Below are 21,442 nucleotides of genomic sequence, written 5' to 3' on the forward strand. Positions count from 1 at the left end.
CCCGCCTGTTTTCCATAATAACAGAATGAAGATATCATGTGTCGCAGGCTGTTTTGGTCTCCTGATTCATACAAGAGTCTGCAAGCCCCAGGCTATTTGCTTTTCTCGCGAGCTGATAACGGCGGCCGAATGTCTCAGGCCTGAAATCAACATTCCTATCCTTGTCTGAAGCCACCGCAGGGCATTCGCTTGGCTATCTTTGCGGAGTAAGGTTTGACTAAAGAAGATAGTGTCGTAGTGTTCACTACACGAAGCCTTGGAACTGGTCATTGCTTTCGTCTTGCTATCCGACGGCGTGCATATGGCTGTCAGAGCCCAAACGGGAACCCTCGTAATTGCCTGCACATGAACTTTGAAGGCAGTGTTATTGCTTGCGACTTGTATCTCCGACAAGGCCGTTGATAACAAAAGCGTTCTTAACGACGATGGTGAAAAGACGAGGATGTAGATGGTGACGGAAACGACCTGTCCAGCTGGAAGCACGCAAATGGAGTTCATTCGGTGAACGCCTCGCCGCTCATGCCAGGGCTGTCAAACATTCCCAGGGGCCCAAAGTCGGTTTGCCGCTTGATGGATGTGCATTGACAGTCACGGAATCTTCGGCTGGGAGAGGAAGAACGCACGGGATACTTGATTGCTTACCCATTGTCGATGATACCTTTGAGGCGGATGCGTTAGCCCAAGGTGTTGACGGACTCTGCAACATGAACATCGAGTCGGACGTCCAGGTGGTGATCGTTTAGTCGTCACAACCTGTCCCAGTTGGGAACCAGCCAAGTCCGCCGCCCGCCGTGAATGCCCGGCTCATCAAGGCCACGCTTCACGTATTTCCTGGTCCATCATAGTTTTATCCAGGATGTGCATCGTATGCCCCTTTCAATTTTGCGACATTGGATGGACGTGTACTTATGATTCACCTCTGACGACCCATCCTCACGAGATGCGCCGCGAGAATGAATCGGCTGGGGTCACCCACAAACTTCAATCGGTTTGCTGGCACTATGGTTTCCTGCTCCCATGGTATAGGCTCCCTCGTGCACATTGTCGTATGACGCACTTCGGCAGAAATGGCAACGCAACGCCTCGTGTAGAAATCCACGAAGTCGCCTCCGCTTGGTCCGCTTGGTAACATTGGCAATTGTCCCATCCATTTGTGTGATTGGCTGCTCAATTGAGATGTGGGGTTTTGGGTCGGAAGTTCCACTACCAAAAGCTTGGACCACCCTGGGAGTACGTACTTAAGGCTGCCCGGGTACCTTGCCCGAGGTATGACCAACAGCTGTGATCACGGACATATTCAGGAAGTCAGGCTGCTCCCATTAACCCATTCGGCGCATGCGCTGCAGATTCGGCATCTGCCCCACGGATCACCTGCCGATTCTACCGCCAAGATCGGCAGGAGGCCCCTGAAGCAAATCGGCAGTTGGTCCCTAAGGGGGAGAAGTGGTGACGGTCTAGCGTCACCACCTCATGTCTCCCCGTCCACGTGAGCTGAAGTGCCTTGTCCCTTGTAGGTGCTGAAGCCTTTTCTCTTGGAGGCTTGCTGCTAACGGCACGGGCCGTCCCGCTTGCCCATGGGGGGGCGCCCTCGCCCTGTCCTCTCGCAAGCCACTGAACTCGGGGGCCTCTGTTATGGCTTTGAACTTAAATCGAACGCCTGGCATGCCGCCGGTGAGCAATGAATGCACCAGGCAAGCCAACTGGGATGCCATGCAACACGTTGTTCCTTTCTACCAGATTATGTTTGATTGCTCATGCTGTCTGCGCACGACGGTTGGATGGCGGCTACGGCGTTCTCCCACGCCTGGTCAACTTCGCTCGAGTAAAAAGGGTCAACAGCATTGCCACACACTGCCACGAGGCGGCACTCGCTTCATACATCAAATTAGAAGTGAAAGGTCTAATTTGTTGACAGCAAGTCAGCTGTAGTGCCGATTGTCGCAAATCATCCCCGTGTTGCAGCCCAAGGTTCACGATGCGATGCGGCGGGAATAGGCCGGTCGATTAACACCATTTCAACACACCGCCGCTGAAATGGGTTGACAGTCGCTAAATCTTGTGGAATCGATTTCGTAAGCTGTTTGCCGGCCATTGCTGCATCGCTGTGAGGAGATCCATGAAACCCAGAGCGTGCCTTCTAGGTGATGTCATTGCCTCAATCGTAGACAACGGGGTGCTGAGAAGTTCCCCCACTTCCCAAAAAACGACAATACGCTTTTAACAAAAGGGGGGAGGCGCAAGTTCTAATGAATGGGGGTGCAGGAAAGCCCTGGGGAAAACACCCGGAAGTCGGGCCGTACTGTGCGCGTGACGTTTGCTTCCAGCTCCTGCTTGCCCTGGAGCGCAGCAAGCCCCGCCTCGTCCACATTGAGGAAGGAACCAGACTTAGAAAGCCCGAGGTGACAGGTCGGGAGGTTCTTGATTCATTCATTACGACCTGCCTCAGTATGTCTCGCTGTCACAGTGCTCTTTCCATACGTTCCCGCCACTTTCTCCACCCTTTCTCTGATAACAAAGCCTCATCGTCGTTCCTACTCTACCTACAAGGCGCACCTCCAACGCAACTACTCATGGCAGCCGACCGGCACCTTCGTATCCTCGTTACCTTCCCACTTTATCCCGCAGGTGCCTGTTGAGGCGCGAACCCGCTGCCTTTGAAAACCCCCCGTGTCCCGCCCACCATTCCCAACTTCTCTTCTTCTTCTTCATCCACGCTACACCAAACACCGTCGACAGTCCTATCCCCAAGACCATCGCTGCCGGCAGACACAGAACATCTGTTTGCACCTTGCCCCTTGGCAATGGGAGGGGGTCTGACACATGTGAGGATTCCTGCACATGATCACGTATCCTCCGCCGGCATTGATGCAGGGTGCGGACTCGAGACGGTGGGCGTGGATCAAACCTCAATCTTCAATCGGTGGGCGTGGGATCTTTACTTCTTTCATCGACCGCAATGCCTATCGACCAAGGTATGTCTTTTGCTGTCGTTCCCCTCCACATCATCTGCTTGTTGCTGACTCTGCATTCGTCGACAGCCATTTCCGAAGCAATACATCCCAACAAACCGATTCAATACCCTCGACAACTCCTCCTCCCGATAGAATACTTCCGACAAACCCTTCGTGTCGAGCACGGGTTGAGACCCTTCTCCCCTTCAAGAACACCGACAAACCTCTCGATTCAATACCCTCGACAACTCCTCCTCTCGATTGAATACTTCCGACAATTCCTCCTCTTCTCGATTCAATACCCTCGACAACTCCTCCTCTCGATTGAATACTTCCGACAATTCCTCCTCCTCTCGATCGAATACTTCCGACAGCTCCTCCTCCTCTCGATCGAATATTTCCGACAACTCCCCTCTCTATTCGAGCACAGGTTGAGATCCGTCTCCCTTCTAAGAAACTCGACAGCCCGATGCAATACTCTCGAAAGCCTTTTGGCTGAATACCCATCGAAGCGCCTCCAAGTCGAGCACAGGTTGATGAGCGTCTCCCCTTCAAGATCTAACTCGATTCCATATTTTTGATAACGGATGCAATAACTCAACACCCCTTCACTCGAACGAGTCAGATCAAGAGCTGATCCCTCCCTACTTGGAGTTCTCGCCCGCCGTTGTAAGTCTGTTTGGTTTCTGTCTTCTCCCATCATGTTGTTGCATTTTACCTGCCGAGGCCGCGCTTGACCTCCCGGCAACATGGACACATCAGGTCCCGGAACCATGAAGCCATTGGTCAAGCACGGCCATTATCATTCCCGATCCTCAGCATTGTCCTTCATCCGCGTTGCTTTGTCTTTTTCTACTATACCACTCGCCCTTCCCTGTCCCCGCGACCGTCCTTCGTCAACATCCATGACAGCTTCTCCTCATGAGGATCTGTCGTCACAAACCCATATCGCCTTGCTTCTGTCATGTTCCTCCATCATCCACCACCCGTCTACCATCATCCTCATCCGCCATCAATCATTGTCGTCTTTGACCACTGGCCCTGGGAGCTTGTGCTCTTGAAAAGCACTCAACATTCTGTCAAACGCAAGTCGCTCGCTACTCTGTTCCCACAAACTTTCACTGAACACCTCCCAAGATCTTCATTACCCTCTTTCTGCCACCGAATTTGTCATTCTCCCCGGAGCAATCATACCTCCGCTCCACCTGCGTCCTTCTCAGGCAAGTCATTTCTGGCGGGCCGTTTGCTGCCGTCCAAGTTGTTGTCGAACGCAATGTCACGATCAAGTAGCCGACTTCCCGCTATGGTCATTCGGTATCACGAATGGGTTATACTCGTGGTGGCCTGTGTTGGTGCGCGCAGGCATGCCATTCTCTGGGAGACCCGCCGTCCCCGGCATGCATGGAGCCATGGCGTTTGCAAATGATGCAGTCCGGCAGACATCGACTGTGCACTTAGCAACCAGCTCTTCTAAGAGCGCGTCGATGGACTCGTGCATGACGACAGGCACTGCTCGGGCAAAACCACTTCTGGCTTGACACCGTCATTGTCATTGAGCATGGTTGGGCCGTGGCACGGCACGTCATCTACATCGCCCGAGACCAGGTCATAATGTCAGGTCTGCCACGCCACTATTTGCACCCAGACAAACGTTGCTGCAGCTGCACAAGCCGCACGCTTTCTTACAGACTATTACAGCGATCGTTTTCCGTTGCAGGATGTGTCGTGAGTCTCTGGGCTTCTCCACCCCACATGTTACAATTTACTAATTTCTCGCCATTTATCAGGATACCCGTGGTCTTTCTCCGGCTCATTTGACTGAGGGATCCGTCTTCGGTTGTTGGTTATTTCCCGTCCTTGCTCGACTGTCGTCCTGTCCTGCCGACTCCCACCCTCGCCGGACCGGCGCTGTCCATCTCTCTCGCAGGCCGCAGGCCTTTTGCTTATCTTTGCAAACTGGACAGGGCTGGACGCAGCCAGCCTCTTCTACTGGCTAGGGAGCATATGGGCAGCGGTGTCCTTGGGAATAAGTTGGAAGGGGTCGCCCTCGTCTTGCAGCAATTGTTGAACTGTGCGCAAATGGTAGGCTGTGTACGTAGTCATCCGGCGAAGTCAGCTTTCCTGGCTTGCCGAAAATTGTCATAGCATTCGTTTCTGGATAAAAGGTATGCTGCACCTTTTCCTTATTACACACTTCTCTTCCTCTAGGAGATAAGCATCATGAGCCTTGCGTGATCTTGGCTGGCAGCATCTATGCGCGAGAACGTCGCCATCTCATGCAGCATTGACTGAGGTCAAGAATTTAGCACTTATTCACCTGCCTGAAGGTTGCCCATCTTCCCTTGCCTGTCGGTCCAGCTTTCGTGTCATCTCATTCTCGCCTCCGTATCCTGACACGATACGGCTCCGCGACTGTCTTCACACCGACCGAGCTCATCGCCTTTGGCTTCGGCCAATCCGTGTCATTGTTGTCCGGCAGCAAGTCATATACAGATATGATGCAGACCACGTAGGCCAGTGCCTCTCTAACCGCAAAGTTTCGACCTGGGCATATCGTAGGACCACCACCTATTGAACAGCAAGTTTCAGCCAAATGTTCAAGCTATATGAATTAGATATCTTACCATAAGGTCTCATGTTGCCCAAGCGAGCAACTGGCACTTTCCCTTCATCTCCCCTGTCATCAAGCACGATATGTCGTTGAGGCTTCCACCGTGTCGGCTCCGGAAATAGACTGGGATCCATGGAGATCAACTCCTCAGCCAAGTATGTGTACGCGCCTTGCGGGATTCGAAACCGTTCGTCCACCGTGCCTTTGCTCTCCCGTGCTGTCACTATGAAGCTCGACTTCGCCTTTTTGAAGGTCCACATGCTTGAGTCGATCCGCAGCGATTCGATGTAGGTCGCTTTGAGAAGGGGGCATTGGGACATGAGGCCTTCAATGCTGATGCTGGTGCTTTCAAACTGGGCGGGGCCATGATCAGGGGTTTTCGTTGGGAGGTCCACAAACTTTGCGACTTCGCATCGTATCTCCGCTTGAAGTGATGGGTCGGATGCTATTCGATAAAGCATCCAGAAGATGAGCATGTTTCCATTAATGTTCATGGCCCAAATCAATCCCAACTCATTTGACGCTCTTGCATCAATCGACCAGCCGCGATTGAGATAGAGAGGCATTCTGGCTCGGATGAGTTCGCTCACGCCGCCATTGCCGTTTTCATCGCCCCCAAGCCGTGTCCATCGTGGTCCCGGGTCCACTCCATGGAAGTAGTTGTCCAACGCGACATGGAACTCTCTCACGCTTTGGAGCATTTCCGACTGCGCACGCATCGCACGCGCAAGCTTCGGCCATATGTAGCCTACCCACGGCGGCAGCCCGAGTACGAGAAGCTGCCAGGTCTCATTGAACTCCCAAAGCTGGTCCCAAAAGCGGGGGAAATTTTCTATGAAGTCCGCGCCGACGAGGCTTTCGTTGGCGGTGTGGCTGACGAATAGGCGAACCAGGTCAGACAGGGAGGTTGAGACTGTAGGCGGATGTGAGCTGGAGAGAAGCCGTGTTCTGGCTGTCTGCTCCCATGGCGATTGCTCTGCTTCATCTGCATGAAATGTCACAAATCGATTGATGTTGGCAGTGAGGTTCTTCGACGTGCGTGAGACGAGTTGGTCAAGGCCAGAGCCTGAAACCAGTTTTGCAAAAATATCGTGCCATTCCGATGCCACCTCCAGGTAGTCTGGAAGTTCGGCCTGGGGATATTCGAACGCCTTTGACAAGATGCGAAGGCGCAGCCACTCGCCGCCGGCAATCGAGTCCGGCTTCGACAGGAGAGAGGTACCTAGGCCGTGGCGGAAGATGAAGACGTGCTTGGTGCCGAGGATCTTGATTGTGACGGCGCCCGACGGATACTTGTCCCGTAGGGATGGGAGGAACTTGCTGCCGGAAAGTATGAAGTTGGGGATGTGGCCCAAGTATGGGATCCAGTAAGGGACTGGTTCTGGATGGCGAGCGCCATCGGATTCCACGCGGTGGATGGCTGTCCTGTGGCTGGTATGGCCAGTGATGAGTCGGGTCGTGATGAGAAGGAGGATAACGGAGGTCAGCAGAGTAACTTTGAGAGAGCCAAAGTATTCTGTTATGGATGGAGAAACTAAAAATGACGACGTGCGGTTGTTTACTAATGCCTCCATGTTTTCTGGTGGAAAGTCGTGTGGAAGAAGGATGATGCTTGGAAGGATTTAGAAACAGCCCCATCGTACGCAGTAACTTATTGCGGGTGCGGGGTAAGCATTCAACCTCGACTTGGATTCAGGGTGGCAAAATTAGTACGTAGTATTTAGTATTTTTTTAGTTAGTATTAGTTTAGTATACTAAAGTACGGTTTTTTGCATACTAATTTAGTATTAGTATACTTTAGTATGATTTTTTTTTTGCTTAGTATACTAAACTAATACTAATACTAATTAAAATACTAAAAATACTAAAACTATATATATAAATCTATATTAATTTATATAGCTATTATATAACTTAATAACCTATTCAGGGGTACTTAATAGGTTAATTTGAGGGTACTTATAATATCTTAAGTATATAAATATAGTTAAAGATATTTAAAAAGAATTAATAAATACTATAAAAGACTATATCTCGCTATCTATAAGAGGTAAAAAAAAATAGAAAATATACTTAAATCCACCTAATTTTTTAGATATAGAAAGTATATACTTAAGACGTATAGACCCTTATAGGTCTAAGTGTATAGATCTTAAAATAAACTAAAAGATTTAAACTTCTTTACTATATATCTCTATAACTAGCCACACTAGTGCAAAAAGCTTTGAAGTTTTTATAGTCTAAGCGCCGTTAGTTATATAATCTGAGCGTTTTAGTTGCATTTCGGGCCTAAATTACCCCCTAAGACCCCAAGAGATTTATTTATAAAAGAAGAGCTTTCCCTCCTAAATATCTCTCTTATTCTTAACCTTTTATATATATATATATATATTAATCGATATCTATTTTTACCCCTCTATAAGAATATTATATTTAAAATGCAGAAAACTAACAAAGTTAACTTCTAGTACTATATTGCTCCTCCTTTTACTTTATATTATAGTGGGGCCTTTTCTATCGATTTACCTACCTACCTTTCAGTTATTATAAGCTATGATATAGCTAAAAAAACCCCTATAGGGGCCCCTAAAATAAGTAATATTTTATAAGTAACTATATATTACTATAAAAATACTTTTAAAAGGGAATTATACTTAATAACCTATACTGAAATCGAAATAATATCAGTAATAAATATATAGTTATATTAATAAAAGCTTATACGATAAGCTATATTAGAACAGCCTAAAGTGGATTTATCTTTTATTAAGTAAAGGTTTAAAGCTGAAAATATAGAGATATACTTAAGAAATAAGTATAAAGATATAGAGGATTATATATTTTAAATACCTAATTTAAATAACTAGTTTAAACTACTTAGGTATTTAAAAAGAGTTCCTAAGCCTATAATAATACCTATAAAAAGAACTATAGCTTAGGTTATAGAGTCTTTATCTAATAAGGGGTTATAATTAGTATTAGTTTAGTTAATATATTAAATTAAATATATTATTTTTAAATAATATTATTATTTATTTTAAAAATAAAGTTAGAGTTAAGTATAAGCTAAAACTAATATAAAATAGCTTTAAAATAAACTTTAAATTAAAGTTGTTTTAAATAAACTTACTTATTAAAGCATTATTATATAAGACTTCTTTTCTCTCTTTCTTAATAATATAAAGGACTAGACACCTAGCTAGAGGGCCTAGGGACAGCTTAGCTAGTAGAGGTTGAATAGATAGGAAGGTCTATAGGTCTAAGGTATAGAACCCTCTATAGTAAGGACTTAGTAAGTACTTACTAAAAACTAAAAAAGAAAGAACTTAAAAGAAGTAAGTAAAAATAGTATAGTAATACTATACCTACCTTTTAGGTACTTCTTCTATTAGTTTAACCTAATTATAGCTTATAGCCCCTAAATACCTTTATAATTCTTTTACTTCTATTTTACTTTAGGAAAGTTAGTAATAATAATAGTACTATATATCTAAGTAATACCTACTAATTAGGTTAAAGAAGTTATACCTAGTATTTACTAAGTACTAAGTGAAATAGCTTATATAAGCTTATATAGGGAAGATAACCTTAGCGAACGATTAGAGGATAATATAAGTTAATAAGGGGAGGTAAGAAGTTATACTTTAAGTAAGGCTAAGGGCCTTAAAGAGGATAGGCTACCTATACTGAATACTTATTAACTAGGCGGTAAGTATATATAGGAGAATAGGGAATATAAGACCCCTCCCTATAGATTAGATAGGCTATAGAGCTAGACGTTTATAGCTATAGCTAATAGGTTAGCTTAAACTAGAGGGCTAAATAAAGTAACTAACTAAGTGCTAATATAATAGATTATAACTATAATAGCTAACTAGAATAAGCTAATTACTATTACGTTAAGTAACTAAGTACCTACTAAATAATTACTTAAGGTTTATGAGAAACCTTTAAACTATAATATAGCTTACTTTATTAGTAAATCTATTAGTATAGAAAGGGAAGATTAGCTTATTATAGTAGAGGAGGCTTATAGGTACTACTTTAGCTACTCTAATAGCTAGTATATCTAGTAGGCCTTAAGTATAATAGAGTATACTTTATAAATAGAATAGTAAACTTATTAGTAAATACTTATAGATATATTAGGGAAGTAAGTTAACTTTATATAGGATAACTTTAAGATCTTTATGAGAAAGTAGTATATAATACTTAAACTCTAAGAATAGAACTACTATAATACTTTAAGATAGTATTATTAGAAAGATAATAAGAAACCTATTATATATTAAGCTTATTAAGAGTCTATTAACTAAGCCTTTAGTAAGCTAAATATAGGTAATATAAAGGCTTATATGTTCTTTTAAGGCTTTATTAGGACCTTAAAGGATAAACTTTTTAAGTAAGATATTAATTATACTAATATATATATAATTACCCTATATATATAGAGATTATAGGAGATTATAGAAGGGAGGTGTATAGGAAGGCTTATTAGTTACTCTAAGTTATATAAGTAATTATACTTAAGCTCTTTAGACTGCTCTTATAAGAGCAGCTTATAACCTTCTTAATTAGTAGATCTAAAGGAGTGCTATCTAGAGACCTTATCCTAGAATAACTATCTAGTAAACCCCTATATAACGCCTAGTTCTAATAGTAGGCTACTTAACCTCTAGGGAACTTAATACTATAATTATAAGAAATATAAATATATTTCCTCTAATTATATTAAACCTTATATATAGCTTATAGGTAATAATTAGAACTTAAATTTAAGAAGGGGTGGGATTAATATTATTATAGTTTCTTATATAACTAATACTAAAGACTTAGGAAATAAGTAGGTATAGAGGTAACCCTAAGAAGTATTATACTAGAAATTACCTTAATCCCTATAAGCTAAACTATTAAAGGTTAAGTGATTACACTCTAAGTGTATAATAAGCTTAAGTTAGTAGTTAATATAGATACCTATACTATAGTTAACCTTATATAAGAAGACCTTATTAAGAAACTCTTATTAAAAGAAGCTATTAGTATTATAGCTTTAGAGCTAGTAGACTTCTAAAGGAGACCTATACCTACTAATAAGGTTTACTAGCTTATATTCTTCTTAATTAATAGCTAAGGCTACTTATAAAAGATTTACTAAGTATTTATAATTAGCCTATACTCTAAAGGGGTAAGAGATATCTTTTTATCTAATAACTTAATAAGTAGAGAGGGTATCTATATAGACATTTATACTTATACTTAGTTATATAACTATATCTTACTTACTAAGCTAAAAATAATAGTATAAGAAATCATTAAGAATAACTAGAAGGCCTATATAATATACCTAATAGGAGCTTTAGCTTTAGATAAGAAGGATATTAATACTTTAAGTGAATACTTACTAGAGAATAAGTATAAAAAGAAGATCCCTAAGGAACTTTAAATCTTTATAGACGTTTTTAATAAGGAGAACGTAAAGAAAGTCTCTAAACTAAAAGGAGTAGTATATTATATTAAACTTAAGCCTAGTAAAGAACCCCTATATAGGCTAATATACCTTATATTAGTAGAGTAACTATAAACTCTTACTAAGTATATTTAGGAAATAGAGGTAATTAGATATATCTACTATTTAACTAGCTCTATAGGAGCATTAGTCCTATTTATACTTAAGAAAGATAGTAGTTTATAATTATATATAGATTATAGAGGACTAAATAAAATTATAGTAAAGAACTAATACCTTCTACTACTAATTAGTAAACTTCTAGATAAGTTTATTAATATAAAATTTATCTTAAAGATTAATTTAAGTAAAGCTTATTATAGAATTATAATTAATAAAGTAGATAGATAGAAGATTACGTTTAGAACCTAATATAAGTATTTTAAGTATATAGTAATACTATTTAGGCTTATTAATATTTTAGTAATATTCTAGGCGTATATTCACTAAATATTTATTAATCTTTTAGATACTTACTGTGTTATATACTTAGATAATATCTTAATCTACTTAGATATTAGGGACTAGTATATAAAGGACCTATACTTAGTCCTATATCACTTAAGGGCTACTAAGCTCTTTATAAAACTAAAGAAATATAACTTCTACTAAATAGAAGTTAATTTCTTTAGGTTTTATATTACTTAAGATAGTATTAAGATAGACTTAGACTAAGTTTAAGTAGTTACTAAATAGCTAATACTAAAATCCTTCTAAGATATCTAAGTTTTCCTTAGTTTCTATAATTTCTACTATAAATTTATTATAAGATATTCCTATATTATAGCCTCTATAAATAGTGTACTTAAGGGAAGCTAAAATAGTATAAAGTTAGAAGCTTTTATCTAGATAGAGGAAATATAAGCTATATTTAAGATACTTTAGAGAGTATTTACTAAAGCCTTAATACTAAAATATTATAACTTAGTACTAGAAACTAAGGTTAAGACTAATATATCTACTTAAGTAGTATCTAGTATACTTTTATAGAAGTATAGTACTATTTAGTACTTAGTAGCCTTTTAGTTAAAGAAGCTTTTAGATATAGAAAGATATTAAGCTATAAAGTAATAAGAACTTCTTATAATTATAGAAAGCTTAGATTACTAGGTATAATACTTATAAAGGCTTCTTAAGAAATTTCTAGTACTTATTAACTATATAGTATTAAAGGGAGTATTTATTATACCTATATAGGATATTTATAGAAGGCTTACTTAATAGGTTTACTACCTATCTATATTTAACTTTAAAATTTAATATTAGTTAAAGGTTACTAACTTAATAAATAGGCTATTATAACGCCCTAACTATATAGTAGAGAACTCTAAGGTAGATAATATACTCCCTACTTTTAGAAAGAAGCTTAGACTTATTAGCTAGCTTTTAGTGATAAATTACTAATATATTACTAAGTTTAAAGGGACTATAGCTATTATAAGAACTTATATCTAAGCTATCTAGCGAAGTATATAAGAACCTTACTTAAAAGTTAGCTCTAAAGTTGAGGGATCCTTACCCTTAAATTAGTACTACTTTATAAAAGGTACTAATAAGTTACTATATTAAAGTATATATATTAGTACTATCACCTACTTAAAATTATATATAAGTATTATACTAACTATTCTATAAAAGAATAGTAATATACTAGAGGACTTAGGGGGAGCTAAAGTTACTATACTAAAGTAATATATTTTATATACTATAATAAGGGAGCTTATTTAGGATGAAATAGTATATATACTATAATTAGGTATAAATCTTAAATAGATAGTTAGAGGATTATAGGCTAAAGACTACTTCTATAGAGAACTTATAGCTAAGGTTTACTAAGATACTAGGGAATACTAAGGGTACTAACTTAATAAGAATAATATCCTTTAGTTTAAGAGAAGACTAGTTATCTTAGAAGAGGGATCCCTTTACTATAAAATCTTAAAAAACTACTATAATACGTTTAGATTAAGGTATATAGAGGTGAATAAAATAGTAGAGCTAATTCTATAAAAGTTTTATTAGCTATACTTAATAGAGGATATATAGTAATATATTATTAAGTGCTTATACTACTAAAAAGTATATATACTATAGTATAAACTATATAGGCTACTATAAATATTAGAACTACTAGTATACTTATTCTAATAGATTTCTTTAGATTTCCTAATTAGCTTACTAGAGAGTTACTAAGATAATAGAATTATATATAATATAATTTTAGTAGTTATATACTAAATAACTAAGGTAGCTTAATTCTTAGTAATAACTAAGTAACTAGACGTTATAGGCTTAGTGAGGATCTTATATTAAGAGATTAAATACTAGTATAGTATACCTAAAGCTATTATTAGTAACTAAAATAAATTAATTATTAGCTAGTTTTAATAAGATTAGACTAAGGCTTAAGATATAGAAAGGTATATCTCTACTATATAGTATCTATAGATAAATAGCTAGACTAAGAGAATATACTAAACTTTAACTATATACCTCTTAAAGTTTAGTAAAAACTTATATAACTAGTAGGTAATATAGCTAGTTAAAGCTAAATTCTTATATAATAATAGCAAATATATTACTATTAGCGTGTTACTATTTAAGGCTTTTATAAGTTACTACCTTTAAATAATTAATTACTACTTACTAAGTATTAAAATTAAAACCTAAGAGGTTACTAAAAGGCTTAAGAAGCTAATAGAGGTTTACTAAAGAATAGCTAAGAACTAGTAATATATAACAGAAGTATAAGCTAAAAATATAAATACTAAAAAGAAGGTATAAATATATAAAGTTAGAGATATTATAGGATTCTTAATAAAGAACTTCTACTTTATAAAGGGTTAATAAAAACTTATCCTATAGTTTATCTTTATACTAGTTATAAAAGTTATAAGCCTTAATACTTATAGAGTATAGCTCCTAGAAAAGTATAGTAAGGTATATAACGTTTTCTCAGTAGCCTTATTAGAGCTATAGTATAGCTAAAAGCTTACTAAAGGATAACTTTTAGACCTAAAAGAAGACCTTAAAGAATAAGAAGTTAAGGATATTATATTATAAAAGGATATACTAATAAGCCCCTTATATCTAGTTAAGTAGAAAGGCTAGCTAGTAGAGTATAACACTTAGGAGCCTAAAGAATACTTAGTAAATACTACTTAAATCCTCACTAGATTTAAAAAGTAGTAGTATAAGTTATATTATAAATAAGATAATAAGTAGTATAGCGTAATAAGAAAAGTTAATTAATTATAGAATAGCCTAGAACACTAGAGAAGCCCTCTAGACCTCTTAGTAAAAGTAACTAGAAATAATAAATATCTAACTTTATACTCCTATAGAAAACCTATTATATACTTACTAAACTTTAACTAATATTATTACTATTTATTACTATTACTATTACTATTACTATTACTATTACTATTACTATTACTACTATTATTATTGTTATTATTATTACTACTATTACTATCTTTCTCACTACCCTCACTATTACTCTTACTCTCTAAGCTCTTATTAGTAGTACTACTATTACTACTTTAACCCCTACTTCTAGGGGTACTATTAAAGTTACTATTACTATTTTTAGAAGATATATCTATATCCTTATTATTAACTTAGTATTAATAAGCTATCGCTAAATCCTTACTAACTTACTTATAAGCGTTAGGCTAAAGTATAGGATTATTACTAATAACCTTATAGATAAATATAAGAGCATAGTAATAGGTATCGTAAAATATATAATAACCTTAAACCTTTAAGGGATCTTATATAAGAAGCTTAGATATATAATTATTACTTTTTAAAAGATATATCATTAGGACTTTACTGAGGTGGTTAAAGAACTTAGCCTAGTTAAAGACGTAAGTCTTATTATATAAGTAGGCTAGAAGAATATTATTAATCTATAGTATAATCTCCTTAACTAATACCTTATCTTTAGTTTAGTAAGCTACTTATAAATAATATATTAGATAAGTAAAAAGAAAAAACTAACTATAAAGTAAAACTTATATTAAGTATAATTTATAAATATACCTAAGTATATAAAGTAATAGTCTCCTCTATATTTATAGTAAGTAGCTAGTTATTATAGTTCTTAGAACTAAGCTTAAAGCTAATAAGGTTTACTAACTACTTATAGAGATATTAGAGAAGCTTAATACTCTACTTTATAGCTATAAAGATATAAAAGATCTCATATTAGTAGTACTACTTAGTAGTAATAGTATAAGTATAATACTTAATTTAGTTCTAATAGAAATAAATAGTATTAATAAGATAAACTAAGATCTAGAAGAGAGAAGAGTTAGCTTATACCTTCCCTAAATAATTACTAAACTTACCTTATAGTATTTAATACTATAAAGATAGTATAATTTATATATATAGTTACTATCCTTTTAGTAAGTATAAATAACCTAGGTATTCTTAAGGAGCTATAGTATATAACTAATATAAAGCTTATTACTACCTACTTAGTTATACTAATAGTTATTATTACTAAGCTCTTTTTTATTAAGGCTATATTTTTTGAGGAGTTAGTAAATTAGACTTTTAGTACTTATAATATTAGTTATAAAAGTATTATAGGATAAGGGAAGGTTTAGTAGATATATTATAAAGGCTTAAGGAAGGACTTATAAAAATATAAAAGTTATTATAGATAGATATAATATACTAAAGAAGAAAAGAAACTAACCCTAAAAGTAAAAAAAAGCTATTACTTTATAGATAGCTAAGAAGCCTTATTAAATAATTATAGAGGTAGCTATAACTTTAGATAATAAAGGATAGTAGTTATTTATTATAGTAGGTATTATATATAAGGAGGTAGGAGTAATAAATTAATAGTAATAAATGCTATCTAACCTATTTAATAGCTTTATAATAAGCCTATTAAGAAGGGGGATAATAGGATAAAAAATAAAGTTATTATAAGGGTATTATATAGGAAAAAACTTACTAAATAAAGGGTGAGATACTTAGGATAAAACCTATAACTTAAGGATAGCTACCTTTCTTTAAAGAAATAATAAGATCCTTTTAAAGTATTTTTAAATAGGGAGTATAAAAGGGACTTAAAAGAAGAAAAGCTTTAATAGATAGAACTATAGTTTAGTTACTATAGTTATAGCCCTAAAAGCTTTATTATTTTCTAGTAAATATATAGTGAGTAAGTATCCTACTAAATAATAAAGATAATAGTATTAAGTCTAATAAATATTACCTAGATAAGAGGAAGGACTCTAATAGGAGGCTAGCTATAATACTTAAATATATAGTAGGGACTACTATATTTAAAAGGGGGATAATTATAAAGGACTAAATACCTAGCTAGAGGGCCTAAGGATAGCTTAGCTAGTAGAGGCTAAATAAATAAGAAGGTCTATAGGTCTAAAGTATAGAACCCTCTATAGCGAGGACTTAGTAAGTACTTACTAAAAACTAAAAAAAAAGGAACTTAGAAGAAGTAAGTAAAAGTAGTATAGTAATACTATACCTACCTTTTAGGTACTTCTTCTATTAGTTTAACCTAACTATAGCCTATAGCCCCTAAATACCTTTATAAATAATTTCTTCTTTCTTTCTTTAGAACTATTACTATAATAACTATTATAACTATTACTACTATTATAATAACTTACTTATACTTTATTTATTTATTTATATTATATATATAAATAATTACTTAAAATGGACCTTTTTACCTCTTTTACTACTATTTCTTCTAGAGATAACTCTCCTGCTGAGGATACTTAAGCTTCCTACTCTACTATATCTAATACCCCTACTCTTCCTACTATTAATATTAGTACTAAATATAAGGATTCTAAATATAATAAAGAATCCTATACTTTAGGCCTTAGTAATAATAGTAGGACTTATATATTTCAAAATAATCTTTTTACTTGCACTTTTTTACCTATTAATTATTCTTATGAGAGAAAAATGCTAGTTATTTATACTACGTAAGTTAATTATATATATATATATATATATATATATTTCTTAGTTACTAATACTATATAGGTGTGGAAAAGAATAGAAACCTAAAATTAAGAATTTTCAAAGCTCTAATTTCGTTAAACACTATTAAAAACACCACCCTACTATTACTTATAATAAAAAATCAGAAAAAACCCTTCAAAAAAGTAAAGTATTTTATTATATTATTTTTTATATTATATACTAATATAATATAGAATCTTTAACAACAAATACTATACAACAAGCTTTTATAGCTTCAGAAACTAGAAAACGACAACGTTCTAGTACTATAACTGATTTTATAGAAGAAGAAGCATATTTAAAAGTGCTAAATTTCCTAATAGAGAATAATCTCTCTTTTAGAGTTATTAATTCTCCTTCTTTTCAAGAACTACTATCTTATTATAATAAGTAAGTTATTATATATATATATATATATATATATATATATATAATATACTAATTATTATATAGATTGCATATTATAGTAAATCGACAAAAAATCTAAAACCTTCTTTCTAATACTTATAGTAGATTTATATTTACTATAAATTCAGAAATTAAAGCTAATATTAATACCTTAGGAAGATTTTCTCTTACCTTTGATATATAGACTTCTAAGCCTCAAGATGCCTACTTAGGCTGCATATTAAGCTATATAAATGCTGATTTTGAGTTAATTTTTAAGCTTATTAGTAAGTATATTATTATTATTATTATTATTTAATTAATTTATTAATATTTTAATAGGCTTTAAAGAACTACTAGACCCTCATACTGGGGTCTATATATATAAAGAGTTTAGAGATTCTATTATAGAGTTTCCAGACCTACAATTATCAACAATTCAAAGGTAAGTATATATATATATAATATTATTATTAATATATACTAATAATTTATTATAGTATTACTAGAGATAATGCTAGTAATAATAATACTTTTATTGAACAATTTTCTAGTAACTATTTATTAGCTGCTGGAGAAGAGTTTAGTAGAGATATTCGTTATATAGCACATATAATTAATATTATAGTAAACAATATACTATCTCAGTTTACTTTAACAACTAAAGAGGAGGAAAAGCTATTTAATTATACTAATAGTACTAAAAGTATTATTAGTAACTTAGTTATAGATAAAGAGGTTAAAGAAGAGCCTATAGAAGAGCCTACTTATCTTTTAAGTGGTAAGTATATTTTAATTATTATTTTATTTTATTTTATTTTATTTAATATATATTAATACTTATATTATATAGGGCTTTTAACGCGGATTCGAAAAATCTGCGTTATAGTTAAATATACTGGAGAAATAAAGAGGTTAATTTCAGACAGTATTGATTACTGTAAAAGAAATAACTATATACCCTCTAACTTTAATAAAAGAGTTATTCCCTTAAGTAAGTATATCTATCTAACTATAATAGTATTATAACTAATATATTATATAGATAATACTAATATTTAATAGGCTTAATATATATATATAGAATACATAAAAAGCTTTCTACTCTATACTCTAAGTTTAGTAACTTTAGAGTAGTTATTCCATAATTAGTAAGTATTAAATTTATAATTAAATATTATATTATATATTAATACTAATATAAAAAAGGCTGCTTACTATAAAATACTTACTAAAAGTATAGAAAAAAGCCTTAAAAAATTCTACATTTATTAGCCTAAAAGCCTTAACTATCTTAAACTTCCTAAGTTTAAAAACCATATATTAAGCCATATATTAGATCCTAGATTTAAATTACACCACTTTAATCGCAACGAAATTCTACACTACTACGATACTATAATAGAAGATATTAAAGAAATACTTAAAAACAAGTATAATAAGTAAGTTTTTATTTAATAAATAATATAATTACTTTATACTAATATATATATAGAGTTAAAAAGGAATATAATACCTATTTTCCTTTAGAAAATTAAGAAAATAATAATTCACCTACTAAAGTTAACTTAGAGGATAAGTTATATATTAATAAGGCTACTTCTTAAGAAGAGTAGATTACCTATTTAAACGAAGAACCAGTTATTAAATTCATAAGTTTTATTTTTAAAAAATATTATATTATATTATATTATACTAATATATTATATATAGGATAATACTTTATCTTATTAGAAGTATTATAAAACTAATTTTCCTATTTTATCTATATTAGCTAGAAGGTATCTAGCTATTCTTAGTACTTCTACTCTAGTAGAGAGGGTTTTCTCAGTTATAAGTAATATTATTAGTAAAAACCAGAATAGGCTTCAGCCTATTATAGTTAAATAGATAATATTATTAAAATACTGGGGTATTAACTTTCTAACTAAGTTAGAAAGTATATATCTTAGTAAGGAAAAAGTAGAAGAAGAAGAAGAAGAGTAGTTATTTTTATAGGATTCTTTAGTATATTTTTAGTATAATTTTTACTATTATTTTTAGTATTTATTTTAATATTTTTCTATTATTTTTCTATTATTACTATTATTTTTACTATTATAATTTAACCTAAAGTAAAAGCTAACTTTTAAGTACCCCTGAATGATTTTATTAATTAACGTAGTTAATAGGGTAATTAACGTTAATAACCTAAGTTAAAAGCTAACTTTTAAGTGCCCCTGAATGATTTTATTAATTAACGCAGTTAATAGGGTAGTTAACGTTAATAACCTAAGTTAAAAGCTAACTTTTAAGTACCCCCGAATGATTTTATTAATTAACGCAGTTAATAGAGTAGTTAACATTAATAACCTAAGTTAAAAGCTAACTTTTAAGTACCCCCGAATGATTTTATTAATTAACGCAGTTAATAGGGTAGTTAACATTAATAACCTAAGTTAAAAGCTAACTTTTAAGTACCCCCAAATAATTTTATTAATTAACGCAGTTAATAGAGTAGTTAACATTAATAACCTAAGTTAAAAGCTAACTTTTAAGTACCCCCGAATGATTTTATTAATTAACGCAGTTAATAGAGTAGTTAACATTAATAACCTAAGTTAATAGCTAAGTATTACTAACTATTTATACATAATATACTATATAATAATATTATTATAAAATTTCTTTAAACCTTAGTAAATATATATATATATATAATAATATTATATTATACTTCTATATATATAAGTTACTTAAAGTTTTAAAGAAATTTCTTATTATTTTTACTTATCTTTATTTATTTTTATTTTTTAATTTAGTATTTTGCCTATACTAAACTATACTAAACTAAACTAATAATTACTAAAAAAATTCTATACTAAACTAATACTAACTAAGCTGACCCTATACTAAACTAATACTAACTAACTGACCCCCATACTAAACTAAACTAAACTAATTTGCCACCCTGCTTGGATTCAACCTCGCAAGGGTTCTCTGGAAATCATGTTATCTCGACCTCGTTCATTCGTTCAGCTTGGCGACAGGCATCATGCTTGGCCGGATCTTGCGCCAATCACAAATGAAGGAAATGCAGGTCAGAGTGGGACGTCGGACATAGTTTGCCTATTCTGTATGATTCCGGGCCGGGATCCGTGGTGATTGGCGGTGCATCATGCACTGAGGCGGCGTTCGATTGTCAGTTGGTGCACGGATTCTTCCACCGGCGGCGCGGACCGCGCCCGGCCCCACCCAACGCACGGCGCCGAAAACTGGCGGGCCTGATATCGCCGCACACCAGGGAAAGTCGATTGTGCTAGCAGACCCTCTGCTGATTGGCTGCGGAACTGAAATGTGGGGTTCTGGTTCGGAAATTTCAGCACCAGATGCTTATGTCAGCCGCCCCATGGAAGCAGGAACGAATGTGACGATTTTCGGTGGGGAAACCGTCACATTTGATTTCTCTCGGCGCAGACGCACCCGCCCTCCTAGTCGTAATTTCAACACCTTCAGGACCTATAAAGCAGGCAGCTTCCATCACCAATTCTTGCAGTGACTGCAGTCGACCACTGAGTCTAATGGATGGACATGTTAAATCAATGCACTTTCCCTTTCTATCGCTGACACTTTGATTTCTCCTGCCTGAGGTCTCACACCTGACCTGCCGATTGAGTCCCAGCAGCAACAGCGCATGGAAACACCATCCATCTGCACCCGCCTCACTTGATGACTGCAGTCAAAACGCCCGTCCGGTCGTTTCAATTTTGCTTGTAGTGTGCCCGACGGAAGGCAAGGACTTCCTCGTCGCCTTTCCGGGTGCCATGTCATTATTGTCTCCTCCATCCACGTCCACCCCAGAAGTGCCCGTCTCTCCAAACCTCTCCTCTGAAAACCTTTGATTTTCAACGCCCATTGACAAGAACACCGCAGCACTTCAATTCTTTCTGGAGTCGGCCCTCTTAGTCGGTCTCGCGAGCATTTCTG

At 35.0% G+C, this 21,442-nt stretch overlaps 2 protein-coding genes across 2 annotated transcripts; one reads left to right on the top strand and one right to left on the bottom strand.

Annotated features, from left to right (window-relative positions):
* Positions 1-5,322: 5,322 nt before the first annotated feature.
* On the bottom strand, positions 5,323-7,136 carry GCG54_00015567 (uncharacterized protein; the record flags this gene model as incomplete). The annotated part of the gene is made up of 2 exons (XM_045415349.1): positions 5,323-5,519; positions 5,576-7,136. 2 exons carry the CDS (start codon positions 7,134-7,136, stop codon positions 5,323-5,325), a joined length of 1,758 nt encoding a protein of 585 aa, XP_045271177.1.
* A 12,089-nt stretch (positions 7,137-19,225) lies between these two features.
* Positions 19,226-19,366, top strand: GCG54_00015568 (uncharacterized protein; the record flags this gene model as incomplete). Its single annotated transcript, XM_045415350.1, has 1 exon — positions 19,226-19,366. A coding segment is annotated over one exon (141 nt), but the record flags the coding sequence as incomplete, so codon positions are not given.
* Between the last annotated feature and the right edge of the window lie 2,076 nt (positions 19,367-21,442).

This window comes from Colletotrichum gloeosporioides, assembly GCF_011800055.1.
Source record: "Colletotrichum gloeosporioides strain Lc1 chromosome Unknown consensus_3, whole genome shotgun sequence".
Classification (NCBI taxonomy): domain Eukaryota; kingdom Fungi; phylum Ascomycota; class Sordariomycetes; order Glomerellales; family Glomerellaceae; genus Colletotrichum; species Colletotrichum gloeosporioides.